The sequence below is a fragment of the Mustela lutreola genome, chromosome 16, assembly GCF_030435805.1.
Source record: "Mustela lutreola isolate mMusLut2 chromosome 16, mMusLut2.pri, whole genome shotgun sequence".
In the NCBI taxonomy this organism is placed as follows: domain Eukaryota; kingdom Metazoa; phylum Chordata; class Mammalia; order Carnivora; family Mustelidae; genus Mustela; species Mustela lutreola.
This window is the reverse complement of record NC_081305.1, coordinates 41593393-41616427: the sequence shown is the minus strand read 5'-3', so window position 1 is coordinate 41616427 and position 23035 is coordinate 41593393. Positions and strand designations below refer to the sequence as shown.

General features: G+C 44.3%; 1 protein-coding gene across 4 annotated transcripts in view; it reads right to left on the bottom strand.

Moving 5' to 3' along the window:
- The window catches only part of GARRE1 (granule associated Rac and RHOG effector 1), an 81971-nt gene that overhangs the window by 33970 nt on the left and 24966 nt on the right, over positions 1-23035 (bottom strand). For all 4 annotated transcript variants that reach the window (XM_059151975.1, XM_059151976.1, XM_059151977.1 and 1 more), the window contains one exon: positions 16900-18190. In XM_059151975.1, coding sequence (XP_059007958.1) covers positions 16900-17394 — 495 coding nt within the window. In that variant the 5' untranslated portion in view covers positions 17395-18190. The remainder of the gene's footprint in view (positions 1-16899; positions 18191-23035) is intronic.

The following is a 23035-nucleotide window of genomic DNA, read 5'->3' as shown; positions in this document are numbered from 1 at the left end:
TGCAAGTTTCCTCCATAAGTAAAGCAAAGTAATATTATGGATTTCTACAGGCAGAGATAAAATATATTTAAGTTACCCAGACAAGCTTATGGCCTGGGAGCCTATCAGAATTCAGAAAATTCTTTTTGTTGATAGGAGTGTATTTTTCTTTAAAAGTTAATATTTCAGGGTGCCTGGGTGGTTAAGCATCTGACTTTAGCTCAGGTCAGGTCCCAGGGTCCTGGGATCGAGTCCCACATCGGGCTCCCTACTCAGCAGGAAGCCTGTTTCTCCCTCTGCCTGCCGCTCTCCATGCTTGTACACACACTCCCTCCCCCATCAAATAAATAAATAAAATCTTTAAGAAAAAAAGTTGTCATTTCAATCATGAAGAAAATATTATCACTGGGACATCTAAGTGGTTAAGGCACTGACTTAAGAAGAAAATAGTAAACTATCTCAACTGGGGGCACCTGGGGGGCTCAGTCGATTAAGGATCTGACTCTTGGTTTCAGCTCAGGTCAGGATTTTGGGGTCCCGGGTCAGCTCTGCGCTCAGTGTGGAGTCTGCTTGAGATTTTCTCTCCTCCTCCCTCTGCCCCCCTTGCTCATGCTGTCTCTCTCTCTCTCAAATAAATAAATATTTTTAAAAAAAACACAACAACCACCACCCTATCTCAATGGAAGAAATGATTAAAAAGACAAATGGGGAACTTACAAGCGGAAATCCACTCCATCAATATCATGTTTTTTTAATATATATATATATTTTTTTAATATTTTATTTATTTATTTGACAGAGAGAGAGAGAGAGATCACAAGTAGGCAGAGGCAGGCAGAGAGAGAGGTGGAAGCAGGCTCCCTGCCGAGCAGAGAGTCCGATGCAGGGCTCGATCCCAGGACTCTGGGATCATGACCTGAGCCGAAGGCAGAGGCTTTAACCCACTGAGCCACCCAGGCGCCCCCCATCAATATCATCTTCACAGTACAACACTGAGCAGAAGGCCTCTGCATCCCAGGTGATGTGGCAGGCCAGGCCTCCCCTGTGCTTCACTGAGCTGGGCTTCACCATGCCCGTGTGACTGACAGGCTCTGTCATGCATGTGGTATTCCTACTCATGAGGACTGTGGCAAGTCTTGGGCTGAGGCAGGGAAGGGGGTCTTCCACCTCCTCCCAGCAGCATCTGAGACAGGGGCCCCTTCCCCCTTCCTGAAACACCTGCTTCTCTGGGCTTCCAAGACACTGCACTTGCTCTGTCTCTACCTCACTCTCCAGTTGCTCCCAGGTCATCTCTTCCTTCTTAATCTGGAGTGCCCCAGGGCTCACTCGTCCTTCCATTCTCCCTTTGGTTCCCTAGTTATATTCACTCCCTTGATGACCTGGTTTGGTTTTACAGCTTCAAATACCATCTATTGACTCAACTGTTCTCAAGTTCCTATCTCCTGTCTGGACCTCAGCCTTGAACTCCAAATCTGTATATCCAACTATCTACTTGACACTGTCCCTGGGAGATCTAACAGGCACTGCAGACCTATTATTCCAACCTACTCTTGCCCCATTTCAGTAAAGAGCGTGACCAGAGATCCAGCTGCTCATGTGGTAAACCCCAGAGTCATCGTCGACCCCTCTTTCTCTCTCTCATGCACTCACAGTGTCCCACAGTGCTATGTTCAAATGAAACAGCTAGAATATCAATCAGCCTTAAAAAGGAGGGAAGCGCTGACACTTACTACAGCATGGGTGAGCCTTAAAGACATAAAGGTAAATGAGAGCAGCCAGCACAGAAAGACAAATACTGTACGTCCCACCGATACAAGGTACCGAGAACAGGAGAACTGACAGAGACAGAAGGTAGAGAAAAGGAGGTTTCCCGGGATTGGGAGGAGGGTGGAATGGAGGGTACTGCTTAAAGGAGCAGGGTTTCAGTTTGGGAAGATGAGGACGTTCTGGAGATGGATGGCGCTGAGGGGTGCAGTCCAGTGTAAATACACCTAATGCCTCTGAGCCGTTCACTGAAAAACAAGTCCAACCGCTTCCAGTCACCTCCTCTGCCAGCATTCTGTTCCAAGCTACAATCATCTCTTGCCCTGATTAATTACTATAATAGCCTCTTAACTGATCTTCCTGTCCCACTCAATTAGGATTAGGTCTGTCTATACACAACAACAACAAATGCAGTGGCTTAAGCAAGATTGGTGTTTACTTCTTTCTTTTTTCTAAGGTAAAAAATAAACCTAGGGTTTGGCCGTCCAGAGCCGGGATGGGGACTCCCGGGTACCACAAGGAGCCCAGTTCCCATCTTTCTGCTCTGCATCCTCTCGCCAGGCCGACATTCTTCACCACCTCATAGGTCCAAAGGGCTAAATGACCTTCAGCCATCTGCCTGCATCCTAGAGAGCAGCAAACTGGGGCAGAAGACTCATCCCAAACCTCTAGTTACATCTTCACAGACCAGAACTTACTCAAGTGACCCCGGATGTAAGGAAGGCTGGGAGTATACTCCCTTTTCCGGGCACAGTAAGCCTGAAAACAAAACAAAACAAAACAGAAACAAACCTGAAGTTCTGTTGCTAAGGAAGAAGGGGAGACTGGATTTTGGGAGGCAACCAACCAACAGCATCTCCTCTCTCCCCTAGAGTCCACTTTCCACACAGGAAACGGATTATTATAAAACAGAAATCAGGTTATTGCACTCCCCTGCTCAAAATCGTCCAGTGGCTTTTCACTGCGATCAGAGGAAAATCCACAGTCTTCGTTCTGTCCTACAATACCCTGCAAGATCTGGGCCCTGACTGTTCTCTGAACACATCTCCTATCCTCCTCTCAGCTCTGGCCACCCTGCTTTCTTCCTGTTCCTCAGAAATTCTGAGCACAGCTCCTGCCTCACATCTTGGCACAAGCCAGTTCCCACCACCTCAGGGTTTCTCCGGATCAACATTATCGACATTTGGAGCCAGAGATGTCACTGTTGTGGTGGGGGAGAGGGGGGTTCCTGCTCGAGGCTGTGCATTGTCAGCAGCATCCCTGGTCTTGTAGAGATGCCAGCAGCACTGGCGGGAGGTGCAGCAACCACAGCCTCTCGGATCATACTGTTTGGAATACATTTTCGAATTGTTACTGTTTTTCTTGTTAAAGCAAAAAGAAGGCAATCCTTTCCTCCTAGGGTGACTTCTGAGAGACGAAGAGCTGCAGGAGAGCATGAATGGGGCAGCAGAGGGGAGCTTTTGAGCAGCCACACTTCTGTTCCGTTGCAGGACTGAAATATAACCCGACGGGCTATGAGGAGAGAAATACCAAGATTCTGCCTTCTTCAAATAAATCTGAATTGAAAATCAGACATATCGAAGAGCTCTGTGCTTCTGCAAACTTATGTCTTTCATGAGCTGGGGCCTGAGTCTGGTTACCTACTGTTCTATACTTCCTGCAAGGAACACCATCCCACCATGGGTTTACGTGTGTGGGATAGGAAGGTTGGGATATTAGTCAGAAGCAGAGAGGGAGGGGGGCCTGGGTGGCTCAGTGGGTTGAGCCTCTGCCTTTGGCTTGGGTCATGATCTCGGGGTCCTGGGATGGAGCCCCACATCGGGCTCTCTGCTCAGCGGGGAGCCTGCTTCCCTCTGTCTCTCTGTCTGCCTCTCTGCCTACTTGTGATCTCTGTCTGTCAAATAAATAAATAAAATCTTAAAAACAACAACAAAAAGAAGCAGAAAGGGAAACTGAGGTCTTCAGAGATGGCAAAAATTTGTCCTCCAAATATATAGTGAGTCAGTAAAATTCTAACTTCCTAGCATGCAAGTTCAAACCTGCTCCTTCAAACCATTCTGAGCCCTCTGGGGTAACAGTCAAGTTCTTCTCAATGAGGAAGACTCCTCTTACCCTATCCCTAGCATGGAAAAAACTGGGAGATATCATTTTTGTGACAACTGAAAATACTTCCAGACACTGCCAAGTGTCCTCTGAGGGATAGCCCACCCTGACCCAGTGGCGAATGAACTACTACTCTATCTGGAGCATTCTTCCTCCTGGAATTCACACAGCTGTTGCTCTCATAGACTTTGCTCAAGAGTCCCATCCTTTCCTCTCTCTCTTCCCTTATCCTTCATTTTGCTTCACAGCAACACCCCACTACCTGACATTACCTTTGCATGTATTTTGTTGTTGTTGTTTTGGGGTTTTTTTGTGCCTATTTTCCCACCTAGAGGCTAAGCTAGATGAAGGCAGGATCTCCCTTTTGCTCTCTGTTGTATTCTCAGTGCCTGGTGTACAGTAGACAATTCCTCCTATGTATCTGCTGAAGAAGCAGTTGCTACCCTCCACATAAAAGTGCCAAGTCAAGGGGCATCTGGGTGGCTCAGTCTGTTGAGCGTCCGACTCTTGATTTCAGCTCAGGTCATTATGATCTTGGGGTCCTGGGATCAAGACTTGTGTTGGGCTCTGTGCTCAGTGCAGTCTGGTTGAGGTTTTGCTCTCTCTCCCTCTTAACCCTGCTCACATGCACTTTCTATCTCTCAAATAAGTAAATAAATAAATCTTTAAAAAAAAAAAAAAAAAAAAGCCAAGCCAAGCCAGGAACAGCATGGTGACTACAGGACTGAGGGCATTAAAAGTGCCAGTATCTTTGAGCCAATGACATCTGATTCTTTCCCCCCAAACTCTTCCTGCTTTCTTTCCCTGGACAGCTCTTCTGCCACCAGCCCAGACACCAGCTGCAAACCCTGAGATGACCTTAAGGGTGACAACACCAACAGGCATAGGGGAGATCACAACTACTGTGGAGAAAGGAAGTCTACAAACCACGCAAGGCTTTCCTGTAAGCAAAACACTCATGAATGAACAATCAGGTATAACACTTGTTATACCTGTACCCTTATTCTTTCAAACTAAGAGCCAGTATGTAACGAATAGGTATTCTGTTTAGAGATATGCATAAGGGAATAAAAAGATGTAATTTCCCTGTATGTTTCTGTGTACGTATCTATTTGCTGCTATCTGCATCAACACATTAAGACTATGAGCTACCCGGCGCCCCCAGCCTGGAGCACTTTGGACTGCCCTCACTCATTCTGCCAGCTTGCAGCCAGCTCTTGGGTATTTTCTCCAGGAAGCGGGGTGGCAGCAGCGAGGTGAAGAGGAAAGCCAACCAAGGGACTGAGGCCTTTTCTAGGGGCTTGTGAGCCCTCAGGAGGGGTCCTGCAGTGAGCAGGAACTCACGGGGGTTCCTTCACATCAGGCTCTTTCTACTTTTCTGGCTCTGGGTATGTCAGCATTAGCTGGAGGGCCAGGAAATGCAGTCTCACAGAGGAATGGACACAAGTGAGCGCACGGGCCTGAGGCAGTGGAGGGACAGAAGACACAAGCCCTATCTAGGCTGGTCCCAGTATTGCAGGCAAATGTCATTTAACACACATTCAGAATCTTTATTTGTAAAGACAAGGGAGGCTGCCAAAACGGGCTATTATCTAATCCTGTGAGATCTCACAAGCTGACCAGTAACCATAAACATTTAGAGTAAAGAATAATTCAGGAAACCTAGTTCTGTGTAAAATTACACTCCATGAACTCTTTTGTTTCTGTCTCCTTCTAATTAACCTACCAAACCTAGTATTTCCCTTATGGCCACTCAAATCTTCTTAGCAAATATGAAATTTTAAGTCTTCTCCTCCTAAAGGAAAGTAACGTCATTTCAGTTACCAAAATTAGGAGCACTCCTACCTGCTTGCTGGGGTCCTGCCCGGGGGATAGGGTGGGTTTTCTTTTCTCATTTTCTTCCTAGATTCTCTTTTATTTTCTTCATTTTTCTGAACTATACCTGCTTTTCTTTTCATCACTACAACTTCCTCAATAATACTTCCTGTGATATTGTGATTTACAGCAAGAAATACCTATTTCGGTCTTCTTCCAAGGTTCCTGGCACAGAGCTCCTAAAACCCTTGGAATTTTCCGTGTGATAAGAGAGATAAAGTGTGGGGCGCCTGAGTGGTTCACTGGTTAAGCATCTGCCTTTGGCTCCGGCCCTGATTCCAGGGTCCTGGGATCGAGCCCCGCATCGAGCCCTGGCATTGAGCCCTGGCACTGAGCCCCAACATCAGGCTCCCTGCTGGGCAGGAAGCCTGCTTCTCCCTCTCCCACTCCCCCTGCTTGTGCTCCTTCTCACTGTGTCTCTCTCTGTCGAATAAATAAAATCTTTAAAAAAAAAAAAAAAAAGAGCAATAAAATGTGTTTTGTTATTCATAACAAGCCTCTCTAAACCAGACCTGAGTTTATGTCAATTAGGTGACTTTTGAGAAAAGCCCCTAAGAAGGGCCGCTAGTTGTCAGGGGACCCAACCACTGATTAGAGATTTAGAACTTTCAGGCCCACCACTTTGGGAACGCGAGGGGTTAGAGGTCCAATCATTCACCAATGGCCAACAATCGAATCAATCCCAGCCATGGAATGAAGCCTTGAGAAAGCCCAAAGGATGGGGCGCCTGGGTGGCTCAGTGGTTTGGGCTGCTGCCTTCGGCTCGGGTCATGATCTCAGGGTCCTGGGATCGAGCCCCGCATCGGGCTCCCTGCTCCGCAGGAAGCCTGCTTCCCTCTCTCTCTCTCTGTCTGCCTCTCCATCTACTTGTGATTTCTCTGTCAAATAAATAAATAAAATCTTTAAAAAAAAAAAAAAAAAGAAAGAAAGCCCAAAGGAGGGTCAGAGGGCTTCTGAGTGGGTGAGCACGTGGAGGTGCGAGGACAGCCGTGTATCTAGAAGGCACAGAAGCTGCTGCCCCTTCCCATATACCTTGCCCTACCCATCTCTTTTACCTGGCTGTTCCTGAGTTATATCGTTTTATAATTCAGTAAGTAAAGTGTTTTTCTGAGTTCTGTGAGCTGCTCTAGCAAATTAAGGGAACCCATGGTGGGGGTCATGAGATACTCTGCTTTACAGCCAGCCGGTATGAAGCATGGGTAATAAACACCCTGGCCTTGAAATTGGTGTCTAAAGGGGAGGAGGACACTCCTTTGGGACTGAGCCCTTCAACTGTGGGGTCTGATCCTAGCTTTAGGGAAACAGTGTCAAAACAGACCCAGAACTGCCTGGCATGAGAACCACCCTTACCCCACATCACACATTTGGTGATCAGAAGTGCCAGAAGTGGACTATTCTGTGAGGAGACAGAAAACAGAAGAGTCTTCCTAAACACTCCGAGTTCTGTTACAAGACCACTTTATATGCATAAATCCTCCACGGGACAGAATCATTTACGGGGTATTCCTGATACACTCCTCCTAAAAAAGTTTCTTGCTCCTTTTTTTTAAACTTGGAAAATATCCAAACACAAAAGGAGTATAACAAACTCTCATATACCAATCAAAAAGCTTCAATAACCACTAACATTTGCCATGTCTTTTTTTACTCTTCTCCCCAACACCACTTTTATTGCTGGAATTTTTTTTTTTCAGATTTTATTTATTTATTTGACAGAGATCATAAGTAGGCAGAGAGGCAGGCAGAGAGAGAGGGGGAAGCAGGCTCCCTGTTGAGCAGAGAGCCCGATTTGGGGTTCGATCCCAGGACCCTGGGATCATGACCTGAGCCAAAGGCAGAGGCTTTAACCCAGTGAACCACCCAGGCACCCCTGGAATGTTCTGAAGCAAATCCCAATCAATCAAGACCAAGTACATGTTCAAACTTCCCAAATTATCTTTTTTAAAAGATTTTATTTATTTATTTGACAGACAGAGATCACAAGTAGGCAGAGAGGCAGGCAGAGAGAGAGATAGGGAAGCAAGCTCCCTGCTGGGAAGATAGCCTGATGCAGGGCTCCATCCCAGGACCCTGGGATCATGACCTGAGCCGAAGATAGAGGCTTTAACCCCCTAAGCCACCCAGGCAGCCCCCCCCCAAATTATTTTTTTAAATGTATTTTTTTAAATGTACTTTTGTTTATTTGAAGTTCAATCCCCAAAAGTTCTTATTTGGTTGTCATATCTCTTTATATATATATATTTTTTTTTAATATTTATTTTTTTAAGTAATCTCTACACCCAACATGGGGCTCAAACTTATGACCTTCAGATCGAGTCGCATGCCCTTCTGACTGAGCCAGCCAGGCACCCCTGGTTGTCCTATCTTTTAACTCTGTTTTTAGATGCCTTGTACCGCATTCCCTCTCTCTCTCTCTTTTTTTTTTTTCTCATGCTACTTGACTTTATTAAACAAATCAGGTCAACTGCCTATAGAATCTTCTACATTCTGATTTGTCTAATGGCTTCCTTGTGGTATTTTATGATTTGCTCCACTACACTTACTTCACTTAGACTGGGAATTTGTTCTAGAGGATCAATGAGATTATTTCAGGTCCTCTCCCACCCTGGGGAGAGGGGAAAAATAGAAGAATATACTATGGGGTACTGTGTGGTTCTTAGGATTCATGATCAACTAACTGGTGGCCTAACTTTGAGTGATGCTGAGGTGGACCAATGGATTTGGGTGGAAAACGTATGATCTTTCCCTTATGAACTTCCCCAATGACATTTTTTTCCCCTGATTCCTAATGTTAATTTTTTTAATTAACATATAATGTATTACTTGCCCCAGGGGTGCAGGTCTGTGAATCATCAGGCTTACACATTTCACAGCACTCACCCTAGCACATACCCCCTCCAATGTCCATAACCCAGCCACTCTATCCCTCCCCACAACCCCAGCAACCCTCCCCCCAACCCTCAGTTTGTTTCATGAGATTATGAGTCTCTTATGGTTTGTCTCCATATCCCATCTTGTTTCCTCAATGACCTTTTATCAACTGGTTTTATCCTCCATGGTTTACCACTTGCCTGAGTCAGTCAATTCATTTTGGTGTGCAAAATGGTGATTTTCCTAATTTTATCATCCCTTCTACATAGAAGAATACTGAGTTTCTTTTAAACAGAAGAAACTTCTCCCATCCATTAGGGCTATTTGGTTACCCTGAAAAACAGTTGTACAAGAGAAGCAGGAAATTCACTTAATTCCTTATTTTTCTTTTAATTAGCAATGTTCAGAATAATGAGTTGGTTGCACAGAGTGTCTTGGCCAGTCAAAATCAAAGAATCCAGTGCCTCCAGAGTGGCAGATGCCCTCTGGCCGCAGTGGCTTCCACCCACACAGAATGGGCTGGGCAGGCAGTAAATCTTGTTGTTCTACAATGAAGTTTACAAAATCACGCAAATTCCAAGTGCTTAAATTATAGGTTCTTCTAAAGGCTAAAATCTGAAGACAATTTAGATAATAGAAGAGCCACCTCAATAAAAGTATAAGCCAAAAAGAGTGGCTAGAAATTAGCACCAGCCTGAAAACTACAACTATATAAGCTTTTTATGAAGTGAACTTCAGTTTATGATTAATAGCAACTTGGATTTTCATTTGGCACATAGTTAGGAAATATTTACTCCACAATCTATTATGGAAGATCTGCAAGTCAAAACAAGAAAGGAAAGAAAGAAGTAATACTGAATTTTACCTTTAGGCAAAAAAAAAAAAAAAAAAAAAACCCAAACAGGAACATGCTAATTTAATTCCATTCAGGTTAATGAAAATCATATTTTGAATCCGTCCCTAATATTTTCCATTACTGTTGCTTTACAGTATTTCTGGCATATATCTACCCAAAATAAATTATTTGGTTCTTATGAATTAAGGTTCTTAAAAGTCAGTCAGTGGTCACAAATCAGTTATTTCAAACAGATTCTCGGGTAATCACAAGGTACAAAAGACATCTGTCAGTCCATCAAACTGGAAGCCAAGGTTCAACGACATGAAGATTTGATTTAAACTCTGCCTGCCCATTTACAAGGTGATGATACTTGAAAAGCCACTGAGTTTGCCAGAACATATAAAATATAGTCCCCTTAAAGAACTACAACTCCTGGGATCCCTGTAGATGCCCTGGGCTTCTGGAAGGCAAAGCAATTGCCCAGAGGGCCACACCCTTTTAACCCTGAGGCCCCAAGCGTGAGACCAAAGCCTGGAGCAGTCAGGGGATGAAGGAGGCCAGGGGGAGAAGTGACAGCACCACTCACTACACAGGGATCCTGTCCTGCTGTCTGCCCTCCACAAAGGCTGAGCCCACTCCCAGTACTTTCCCTTTTGCAGCTTCAGCCACAACAGATCCTCTCCACGCTCTAAATACTCAGTTCATCCGGCCTCAGAAACTCCGAAATAGCTCTTTCCTCCACCTGGGCTCCTGCTCCCGGTTATCAACAGGGTTTACTCCTTGACGTCCTTCAGGTCTTTATTCAAAAACAGAAATAAGGGGGCTCCTAGGTGGCTCAGTTGGTTAAGCAGCTGCCTTCAGCCCAGGTCATGATCCCAGCGTCCTGGGATCGAGTCCCACATCGGGCTCCTTGCTTGGCAGGGAGCCTGCTTCTCCCTCTGCCTCTACCTGCCACTCTGTCTGCCTGTGCTCACTCTCGCTCCTCTCTCTCTCTGACAAATAAATAAATAAATAAAATCTTAAAAAAAAAAAAAAAAAAAAACAGAAATAAGGAGTTCCAGAGGAGTCTCTTCTGCTAAGCCCCATATCCAAGCCCTACAAACCAAGACTTAACACTTAACGGAACTGCAATTTCAGCCTCCCCCAGGAATGAAACCTGTAATCTGTCAACTGGAATGACCTAGTCAGGTAATCCGCTGGAGAGATGCCTTCCCTCTCCCATAGGAAGGTGGTCTTCACCAAACCAATCCACCGTGCTTGAAACTTTCTTTTCCTTTTTGCCTATGAAGGCCTTTTATTCTTTTTTTTTTTTTTTTTAAGATTTTATTTATATATTTGACAGAGAGAGACAGCCAAGAGAGGGAACCCAAGCAGGGGTAGTGGGAGAAGGTGAAGCAGGCTCCCCAAGGAGCAGGGAGCCCGATGCGGGGCTCGAACCCAGGACTCTGGGATCACGACCTGAGCCAAAGGCAGCTGCCCAATGACAAAGCCACCCAGCTGCCCTGAGTGATGCCTTTTCTAATCCTGTTATCTAAGACTACAGTCCTCTTTCATCTACCGGAAGGAGGAATTTCCATCTTGCTCACTACCGTATCCTTTGTACCTGGGACAGTACCTGGTACAAATAAAGTGTGCAGTGACTGTCCGTGGAATGAAGGCAAGGATCACGAGCCAGTCTGATTCTTTTACTTACATTTCTACTGAAAAAGAATTTCATTTAAGACAAGTGACAGATGCTTGTGAAAAGAGGTGGACATTTGTGACTTTCTAATGAATAGAAAACCACGTTACAGGGCTGTCTACTGCTTTAATACAAACACAAGGTTTAACTGAAAAGGATAACAGATTTCTCTGACAAATGATACTGAGGCAGATAAAAATCAAAGAGAAATCAGCCATTCAATTTAGCCAGTCTAGCATTTTACAGGAACACTGGAATTAAGAACCACCTAACAACGACCAGTGGAAGTGCTCCTAGACTCAGAGAAAAGACAGCAGGTCCCATGCAGTCTACTTCTAAAAAAATGTGTGGGTGGGGTATTCAAAGCTTTGTTTTTTTTTAAGATTTTATTTTTTTTTTTTAAGATTTTATTTATTTGACAGACAGAGATCACAAGTAGGCAGAGAGGCAGGCAGAGAAAGAGGAGGAAGCAGGCTCCCTGCTGAGCAGAGAGCCCCGATGCAGGGCTCGATCCCAGGACCCTGAGATCATGACCTGAGCCGAAGGCAGAGGCTTAACCCACTGAGCCACTGAGCCCACAGGTGCCCCTGGGAAACCATATTTTTCCTGAATTCACATTCTGGCTGGACTGACAGTTTGAGACTTATACAAAGGAATTCCCATGAAGCAATTAATTGTGACCACATTTCCTATTTTGACAAAATCCCAGTTCAAATAAACTATGTATTTTTTTTTTTTAAGATTTTATTTATTTATTTGACAGAGAGAAATCACAAGTAGATGGAGAGGCAGGCAGAGAAAGAGAGAGAGGGAAGCAGGCTCCCTGCTAAGCAGGGAGCCCGATGTGGGACTCGATCTCAGGACTCTGAGATCATGACCTGAGCCGAAGGCAGCGGCTTAACCCACTGAGCCACCCAGGCGCCCAAACTATGTATTTTTTGTGAAGATTTACTTATTTATTAGAGGGAGGGGGAGAGATTGAGCGAGTGGATAGGTGGGAGGGGCAGAGGGAGAGGGAGAATCTCCAGCAGATTCCATGCTGAGAGTGAAGCCCGATGTGGGGCTTGATCCCAGGACCCCAAGATCATGAGCCAAGCAGAAACCAAGACTCAAGACGCTTCATTGACTGCACCATCCAGATGCCCCCATATATTTTCTATAAATCCAGAGTAGGACAAATCCTACCTAAACTGTCACCTGGCTTACCCAAAGGTTCTTGGTTACTCCAAGTGTATTTGCTGGATACCCCACTCCCTACTCCAATGTCCCATTCCAGGCACAAGACAAACAGCCATGACTACTGGTAAAAGAGGTCCCCTTGGCTTTTACGATGAAAAGGCCCTGGCAGTTCCTACATTAGGCAGGAAATACTGCTGCTGCCTTACAAGGGAGGCGCCTACTTCAAGAACCAGGAAAGAAATGAGCAGAGCAAATGTTCTGGGAGTGGTAACTTTTTCCACCTAAAAGGGTTTCAGTTACAAGAATAACTTGCTGGGGTGCCTGGATGGCTCAGGAGGTTAGACATCTGACTCTTGATTTCAGCTGAGGTCATGAACTCAGGGTCACGAGACTGAACCCTGCCTCCGGCTCTGGGCTCAGCACGGAGTCTGCTTGAGATTCTCGCCTCTTTCTGCCTGACCCTCACTACCCTGCACTAGCACGCTCTCACCTAAAAAATAAATAACTTGCCCAACATCTCTCTCTGATGTTGGGTTTATACATAATTGTGCTCTGTACTTCAAAGAAGGGCTCACAGCACTTTCAAGTCATGTTGGAAACAATAAGAATGTTGATGGCAACTAACTGGGTAAAGCCTTTCAGACACACTAACCACATCAGATTATTACAAGAACTTGGACAGTGGGTGGCAATTCCATTTTATTTAATTTTTATTTGTATTTAATTTAATATATTTTTTAAAGTTTTTACTTATTTATTTGAGAGAGAGAGCGAGAGAGCGCGCACACAAGCAGGAGTGGCAGAAGAAGGAGGAGGAGTAGCTTCTCTGCTAAGCAGGGAGCTCTATATGTCAGGCTGGATCCCAGAACCCTGGGATCATGACCTAAGCCCATGGCAGACACTTAGCCGACTGAGCCACCTAGGTGCCTGATTTTATTTCATTTCTTAAATTTTTTTTAAAGTAATATCTACCCCCATCATGGGGCTCGAACCCACAATCCCAAGATCAAGAGTCTTATGCTCTTCCAACTGGAAGCCCCGATAATTCCATTTTAAAGATGGGAAAAGTGAGGCTTAGAGGTGTTGGGAGATTTGCTCAAGGCCAGACAGATGGTAAGAAGTATAGAGTCATTTTCTAAACCCAGATCTTCTGACTCTATGTCCTGTAACAGTGTCACAGGTGCCTATTACCTAGTGAAACACCATGGTCACAGCTCATCTCTCTGAAAGTTTAATTTTAACAGTGAGATTGTGAGGGTGAAGCAGCAGGGTAAGGGGCAAAGTCACTGACAAGTACAGACAAGACAGGACCCATGTACACCTGCCTTTTCCAGAGCATGGAGTGAGCAACCAGAATTCCTAGAGATATGCACTGGGATCGATAAGCACATCCCAAACCTGACTGTAAGTAAGGAACATGAAAAGCATCTTTGGCCCCTCCCCCACCAGAGGTGGGCCAGTAGGATCAGTGCTTTCTTTTAGGTTTAAAATGGTTCAAGCATTTGAGGGGCACTTGGGTGGCTCAGTTGGTTAAACATCTACCTCTGGTTGGGGATTGAGCCCCATGTCAGTCTCCCTGCTCATCAGGGAGTCTGCTTCTTCCTCTCCCTCTGCCCCTCCCCTCTGCTCTGCTCTTTCTCTTTCTCTCTCTAATAAATACATAAAATCTTTAAAAAAAGGGGGGGGGGGGATTCACGTATTTGAACACTGAGTTCAGGGCTTTCCTCACTCACAGCCCTGGACTAAGCTCCTCAGCAGAGGTCCGTACCTAGCCAGTCAAGTTCAGCATTGTTAGGCCCCAGGGATGAACATTAGAGTCTCTCAGGGCCCTTCTGTTAAAACCCTAAAAAAACTAACAGGGAAAAACCCAAATGGCCAGCCATTCTATCTGAACTGGTGAATATTCTAAGAGTGAGACCCTTATTGGCCCATTGGCCCATGGCAGCACATAAATTCCAGAAACAACAAACACTGCTTTGTGGAAAAGGCAAGCAGGCCTACACTTGGCAATCACATTTTAGAATTTACTTATAAGTCAGCTGTTTAAAACTCAGAATACACCCATAGATTCTAAAACCCATCAACAGCACTTAGTTTCCAGTCTAGCCTCCAAAGCCTGCTTAGCCTATTATGTACAAAAACATGGTAGTATTCCAGCTATCCTAATCACATTTCAGTGGCAAAAGCCAAGTCAAAGTTCCAAACCACATCAATTAGAAATATTTCTCCTTCTCAGCTCAAGTGGTTCATGCTGGTCTCAAGAAAAGCAGAAGGGCCAAGAGAGGGGCAACTTCAGCCCAGTGGCTTCCTAAACCCCCAGTCCTCAGGGTTGCTTCATCCTGTTCTAGTGGTCCTGACCTGGGGAACGAGGGTGCTGGCCGGTTAGGGCTAGAGTGCAAAGGGCCATGAATGTCTAGCTCTGTCTCCACCAGCACCTGGAGGCATGGCCTGAAAAAGAGCTCAACAATGTTCAGATTAAAATAAAAGCATTTGGCCTTATTTTTCAAATACTCTTGCTTGAAATTTTAAATAAAACTGAAAGCACCGATGTCACAACAGGATGAGAGCTGTTAACAGGCTGGGTCTAATAGCCTATAACCCTTTCTGAGAGGGCAGAGTCCCTAACTGCTATCTTGCTACATCTCTGCAAAGCAGCAGGCAGGCACACTGGTGGCTGAACAATTGGTCCTTTCTGTAAAGCAAACAGAAACAAAAGCTGTCCATTTGTGCATGCGCACGTGTGTATCCAGACGGTAGTCTGGGATGGCACACGCCGGCCAGCTAAAGGCTGCCACTTCTGGGAAACAGAAAGGGATGGGAAAGTAAATCAGCAGTTTTGGGAAACACGACAAGATGGGAGAGAAAGTCAGCAGTTTCATGTTTCACCCTTTGAATTTCTTTTGAGAAGTGCATTAAAAAAAAAAAATTGCTTTATGCATGCTTTACATGTGTTAACTCCAAAAACACTACACAAGCCATTTTAAAAGCACTTCAAAATGGTAATTTCTCTAAATATAAAATGTGATAATAGAAAATAATCAGAAATTTTAAAATATACTTGGGATAGATTCAAAACAGAATGACCCAAGGAGGCTATTATATATTTCTACCAGCAGATATATCAAACAACAGCCCATGGGCCAAATCCAGTTCAAGAGACAGGTCCACAAGGTAAGACTGGTTTTTACTTTTTAAAAAGATTTTTAAAATTTATTTATTTGACAGACAGACATCACCGAGAGAGGAGGAAGCAGGCTCCCCATTGAGCAGAGAGTGGGATGGGATGCAGGGCTCGATCCCAGGACCCTGGGATCATGACCTGAACCGAAAGCAGAGGCCTTAACCCACTGAGCCACCCAGGCGCCCTTGGGTTTTACATTTTTAAAGGGTTATTTTTAAAAAAGAAGAAGATATGACGGAGACCACATGTGGTCCACAATTCCTAGAATCTACTATTTGCTCTAAACAGAAAAAGTTTGATGATCCCCAATTTACACCAATAATACTGTGTCTTCTCAAGTATGGTTCTTTTTTTTTTTTTTTTTTTTTTTTTTAAAGCAGGCTCTGTGCCCAGCATTGGGCTTGAACTCATGACCTCGGGATGGAGAACTACATACTCTACTGACTGAGCCAACCAGGTGCTCCTCAAATATAGTTCTAAATTCTCTTGGAAATACCTTCAAAATCACTTTTAAACATGATAAAAATTAGTCATATTACTTAACAGCTTACCTATTCCCTTCCTCAAACCCACAGCAGTATAAATTAGCTTGCTCAGCTACCCAGGCCATCAGAGTTGGCTCAGACGTGATTTCCTAAAATCAAATTCAGCCCCAGGATGGGAAAGAGACATTCTGTCTCCTAGCATCCAGGAACTTAACCTCTGATGTGCTGCTAAAATGTACAAGGACTCAAGACATCAAACTCAGAAGAACTCTCTGAGAAGATAACAATAATTTTTAAAATTTAGCAGTTACACCAGTGACACTAATCTAGCAGCAGATTAGTTGGCAGTTGAATAAATGATTTCCTAAATGAAGGAAGGGAAAAGGTCAACTTTATTCTGAACAAAATCTATATTCTAATCTTACATTCTAACCCAGAGCCCTGAAGGAGGGAGGATACTTCATTTTGATTATGAAAGACCCTAAGAAATGTACTGAGGAAGAATCAGACTCAACCAAATGGGAACAACTGTGAATGCAGAACTGGAAAAATAATTTATCCAGTAAATACGTGTGAACTTTCTACATTAAACCAGTGGTTCTAGAGAATGCCAATTCACAAAGCTCATAATCATATTTCGAAATCTCAGTCCCCACTAGATACTTTTAGCAGGATGTTATTTGGAAATAAAGTTTCACTTTCAAAATGTAAAGAACATAAAGTACAGGCTGATTTGCTTGTTTGTTTCACAGTCTTTGAACCTGCTCCACTTGAGTCTAGAGCAAATCAGAACGTGGCAGGCACCCATTTCTCACCAAGGACCAAGTAACAACACAAAGAAGATGGAGATCGTTACGGTCATTTGGGAAGCCATGAAGACGACACTCTCACTTACCTCTGGGACACATTCTCCTACCCAAGAATCACAGACAAGATACTCTACCTCAATGTCCTGGAGGCTGAACTCCTTCTGGTCTGTAAAGTTTGCCGCCCCAGCACTGAGCTCCATCAGCATCTTGGCGATCTCAGGCTTTATAGCAGAAGTCAGCCGACTGGCCGCTTCCATGACGTGCTCCTGCACGTCTTTAAGCTGCATCGCGGCCTTGGAGTAGTGCGAGTTCCTGAACACAGTGCTGAAAAGATCCGTGAGGAAGGTGCTGGCCCGGCAGAAGACGTTGAGGGCATCCAGGTACTTGGAGATGCCTTGCTGGATGTCAGCGATGGGAGTGGAGTGGGGCACGGCATGGTGGCAGCTGCCTGCGGAGGTCAGACTGCCCAGGGGGGCTGCGGGGGCTGCCGACGCCAGGGGAGCACTCAGCGCTCGGCCCAGCTCAGGCAGCGGGTACTGCTGGTGCTGCTGCACCTTCTGCTTGGACCCGCCAAGCAGGAAGCGCCGCTTGTAGTCCATTTTACTGTCCTGGGCGCTGCAGCAATACATGCGGGAGCGGGAGATGTCCCAGGGACCGCGGGCGGGGCAGGGTTCGGATTCCTCTTTTTCCCCCCAAGACCGTAGCTAGGTATAAAAATAGTGGAGTTCTGCAAATCTAAGTTTTGAAAAAGGCATTTCCATGAGGCAGGAGCCCATGTGATCCAACGTTGGTGGGAGAACAACAAGTTTAGATAATGAATGTTTTCAGGGTAGGCGGGAGGACCTCTGACCAAAAAATAAAAGTGTGTCCGAAATGCTGTGTAAGAACTGTTAGCATTCCACTCTTTTAGTAAAAAGATATGCTTGCGGAGAAAAATGTTTACCTATCATTGCTTTGCAAAAGAATATTTCGATACTTGTATTTACAATGGCAGAAAAATAACTTAACTTTAAAAAATGTAATATAATGTATCTTCAGTATACCAGAAAAATTAGAGCCCCAAAACCCACAAGCTGATCAACAGCGATTTAAAAAGCAGTATGGTGACTTCACACGAAGTCCTTGGGAGGGAAGATCAAACGCTGCGTTAGTTTGACAGAGCCCGCCTGCCAAATCCATTCACCCACAGATCTTTTTCTCAATGCGAAAAATTTCCAAATTTCCTTTACTGTTTTCTGAAAACAAGTGTTTTTCCTAAAAATGCCATTTGTTATTCTAAGTCTTCTCCTCCTTTCCTTCTGTTTGCTGAGGTAGCAGTTTCCTTGTAACAGTAATAAAAGGTGCTTCTGAGACTGGGCTGGCCCTCAGTTGTAAAGTCTGAAGCAAGAATGTGCAGATGTATTTGTAAGGCCTCTAAGTCATTTCCTGTGAGGGGGGGACAAATAAGATAAAGTTAAGAAAATTACAGGATGAGGAATAATTCTGAAACATTAACCCCTGAAATGCTACAATCCACAAAGGTGGGCTTGAAGTGAGAAATCATCTGTAACCTTACCAAAGCAGGCATGACAGTGAGAGTCCAACTACAATATGACAACTACTAGAAAATTCCTCAAGCTGTACAAAAATAGTGCAACGAAAAAGGTCTGATTCCACACCAACCACTCCAAAGCTGAGGCGAGCAGGGCCTGGACCTGAGTTTGTGTTCAGCATACACCCCTGATTCCTCCTCAAAGAGCTCATAAATCCCCAAGAGGCTCAGGAGAGCACCCAGATCGTGGGGAGGGCCGCCAACAGTGACAGCTCTCCCAACACTTTAAAGACTGTAACAGAGAGGGAGAAATCGGGAAGGTTGTGATAAAGAAAATGTTACTCTGAGGGAGGCCTTGACCTTAGGACAGGTTTTGACAAGTGCAAAAGGGATGGGTGGGGCTCCCCAGGTCAAAGGACCACCACAGATGGCAAAGCCCTGAAGCAGGATGGCATGGGGCCTGCTCAGGACTCCCAGCTCGGCCAAAGTGCTGTGCATGGACAGAGCCTGCAGTGAGTGGCTGACGGAGGTCTGCAGGCAGGATTCTCCTCACCCTCACCCTGGTTCCTTCTGGATGTCCAAAGAGAAAGAAGCCTGGCAGGGTGTGCTGGTTCCTACCCCCAGGGATAGCTCCTGTGGAACCCCTGGCTCTGGACAGGTGCCAAGAGCAACATCTGGACAGCTCCAGTTATAGCTGGCGATACCTCCCACAGTGGAGTAGTGGGGTTCTTCTCACAGAGCTCCTGTCAGGATTCCCACTTGCCTGAACTCTCTGTTCTCCCAAACGTAACAAGAGTTCAAGTCTATTTTACTCAGTGTTATATTTAGTCTACACTGAACTTCAAACCACGTGATAACTGAATATAGTCTGGCCTACTTATTGACAACTAGGTTTTCTTCCCTTCCACCTTCCTTTTTGATTAAAAAAAGAAGCAAGTCACATGTTGTCACCCATCCCGGCTGCCTACCACGCCTCTATAATTGCACAAGGAACCCAGGAAAGCAGGGGGGTTAAGAGAGCAAGATGGGAGAGAAACAAACACACACTCTAAAAGTGCAGTAACACTAACCCAGTGAGCATGGAAATGCAACTCAGCGGGCTGCCGTTGGCAGTTCTGCACTCAAGGGACTCTTGACTCACAAGAATTTCATCAACTTTTCATGAAACAACATATCAAAAGGCTACTTGTAAGAAATCTGTTCCCAAAAGGTCTTTTTTCAAATTTATGACAATAACAAAATCTTCTCTACCCCTACCCAAACGCTGTACTGTAATCAATGTAGCTTTACAAATTCTGCTGTACAACAGATGACCTCAACAGGAACGGTGCTCATACAGAAAGTGTGAAGTTCGTGAAAGAAAACCATTGCCTTGAGCTGGCTAGTGTGAGAATCTGGAGCGGTCCTGAGGAACACTCCTTCTTTCTTCTGTGTTGCACGCTGCTGCCTCTAGCCCTGACAGTCCACTCCCACCGCTCTGTTAGTTGGTCCTAAAAGGCTGAGTAAGACCCACATACTGACCTAATTTTAATGAATGCAGCATAACATTATACTTTTCTTCCTTTTATATATTTCCAAAATTTATGTGAATGAAACTTATAATGCTTAAAAATACACTATGTCACCAAATTCACTTACAAATTCAAAATCAAAATGTGAATCACCTTTTTTTATTGGAAATGGGCAAGCTGATCCTAAAATTCATACGGCAATGCAAGTGACCCATGATGGCCAAAATGTATACCAGAAAAAAAAGATGCTGAAGGATTCACAGCTCCTGATTTGAAAACCTACTACAAAGCTATAATAATCAGTGGCGTACTGCATCATGAAAGATATACAAATCAAGAAATATAAATGAGAGTCCAGGATACACCATACAATTATGGTCAACTGATTTTAGACAAAGATGCCAAAACCACTCAGTGGGTAAAGAAAAGTTTTTCAATACATGGTGGTAGAAAAACTAGATATTCACATGCAAAAAATGAATGTGGACCCCTACCTATATCATATGCAAAAATTAACTCAAAATGAATCAGACTTAAAAGCAAGAAGAAAACACAGGTGAAAAACCTTTGTGCTCTTGGGTTAGGCAATGGTTTCTTAGAGACAGCATCTGAGGTACAAACAAACAAAAAACAGGTGAATTGAGCTTCATCAAAATTAAAAATATTTTGGGGTGCCTGGGTGGCTCAGTTGCTTGGGCATCTGAGTTTAGCTCAGGTCATGATCTCATGGTCCCAGGATAGAGCCCTATGGCAGGCTCCATGCTCAGCAGAAGTCGGCTTGGCCCTCTGTCCCTCTCCCTGCTCATCCTCTTTCTCTAAAAATAAATAAATAAAATCATTTTTTAAAAATCAAAAACATTGGGGCGCCTGGGTGGCTCAGTGGGTTAAGCCGCTGCCTTCGGCTCAGGTCATGATCCCAAGGTCCTGGGATCGAGCCCCACATCGGGCTCTCTGCTTGGCCGGGAGCCTGCTTCCTTCTCTCTCTCTCTGCCTACCTCTCTGCCTGCTTCTGATCTCTCTCTGTCAAATAAATAAATAAAATCTTAAAAAAAAAAATCAAAAACATTTTGTGTATCAAAGTTCACTATCAAGGGGAAGGGGCAAGCTATAGTATGAACAAAAGTATTTGAATACCTGGAGTACCTGGGTGACTCAGTCAGTTAAGCATGGGACTCTTGGTTTTGGCTCAGGTCATGATCTCAGGGTCCTGGGATCGAACCTTGCACTGAGCTCTGCACTCAGTGGGGAGCCTGCTCTAGATTCTCTCTCTCTCCCTCTCCCAGCACACGTGCGCATGCGCTTGCTCTTTCTCTCAAATAAATAAATCTTTAAAAAATATATTGGGAAAACCATATAACTATTCAAGTTCTAGTACCCAGAATACACAAATTCAATTCAACAAAATAACTTTATTAAGGGGCGCCTGGGTGGCTTAGCCGGGTAAGTGTCTGACTCTTGGTTTCAGGTCAGGTCATAACCTCAGGGTCCTGAGATTGAGCCCTGCATTAAGCTCCATGCTTAGCAGGGATTCTGCTTGAGATTTTCTTCCTCTCCCTCTCTCTTCCCCTCTCCTGTCTGCATGTTCTCTCCCTCTCTTCCTCCAAAATAAATTAAAAAATCTTAAAAGCAAATGAAAAGATGCACAACAGGGTGGGTCATCAAGAAAATACAAATCAAAACCATTTCATACATGCTAGGATAGCTGTAATAAAGACAAAACAAAAAAAAATCAAATAAATGTGGGCAACAATGTGGAGAAACTGGAACTCTTGTACATTGTTGGTAGGAATGTGAAATGATGCAGCCACTGTGAAAAGCAGTTCGGCAGTTCCTCAAAATGTTCAAGAGAGTTGGCATTTGACTCCAAAATTCCACTCCTAAGTATGTACCCAAGAAACCTGAAAACATAGGTTCACATAAAAACTTGTACATAACAACTAAATACAATCATAAATGAAAAGCTTGCACATGAATGTCCATGGTATTATTCGTAACAGCCAAAAAATGCAAACAACCCAAATGTCTATCAACTGATAAATGGATAAAAAAAAAAGTGGTGTAGTCATACAGCATTATTCTGCCATAAAAAGGAATGAAGTACTGATTAATGCTACACTGTAGATGAACCTTGAAAATACATGGTAAATGAAAGAAGCCAGACACAGAAGGCCATATAATGTGAGACTCCACTGACATCAAACCTTCAGATAAAGCAAAACCACAGAGTCAGATAAAAGTAGATTAATGACTGCCATGAGTTGAGGAGAGGAAAGGAATGGGGAATGACCGCTAGTTAACACAGAGTTTCTTCTTGGGGTCATATGGATGTTCTGGAATTAGATGGTGGTGATGGTCATATAATTTTGTTAATACACAAAAACCCACTGAATTTCACGCTTTAAAATGGTAATTTTTTAAAAGATTTTATCTATCTGAGAGAGTAAGCAGGCACACAAGTCAGTGGGGGTTGGGGTGGTGAGGAGCAGAAGGAGAGGGAGAAGCAAACTCCCTGCTGAGCAAGGAGCCTGATGTGGGGCTCAATCCCAGGATACTGGGATCATGACCTGAGCCAAAGGCAGATGCTTAACTGACTGAGCCACCCAGGTGCCCCAAAATGGTAAATTTTATGGCATGTGTATTATGTATCAATAAGAAAAGAGAAATAGGAAAACATATATACTACTGGCCTCCCGAAATGTTTTAGAATAGATGAACAAAAGTCTGATATGCTATTTCTGAAAAATGACCCACTGGTTACTGGGTAGATCTGCAGCACTGTGGGTAGCTACTGACTAACCAAGGTGGTGACCATCTACATATATACTTGAAGGTAAAAAACCAAACATTGTTAGTATAATCTGTGTACTTTCCTCCATTATTCTTCAGTTAAAAAAAAAAAAGGAAAGAACAAAGAGTTAACTAGCAAAGAAAGGAGGGAAGCTTGGGTTGGGAAACTGTCATTGCAAATAGAGTGGCACTGCGGGTGGGAGGAGGGGAAGAACTGGGAGGGAGCAAGACAGAGATTACCGAATGGCCAGTCTGAATCCAACCTCCTTCCTTCCTTTCAATAAAGCAGTGGGGCCAAGAATATGTGCACCGCACTACTCTGAAATGTATGTGCTTACGTGACTAACTTGGGGTATAAGAAAAAAGTTCTAGATTAAAAGCTTTGGCAAACTCTAAGATTCAGACCTAATCCAAACTGCAATTTCACTATTAGAAAGAGAA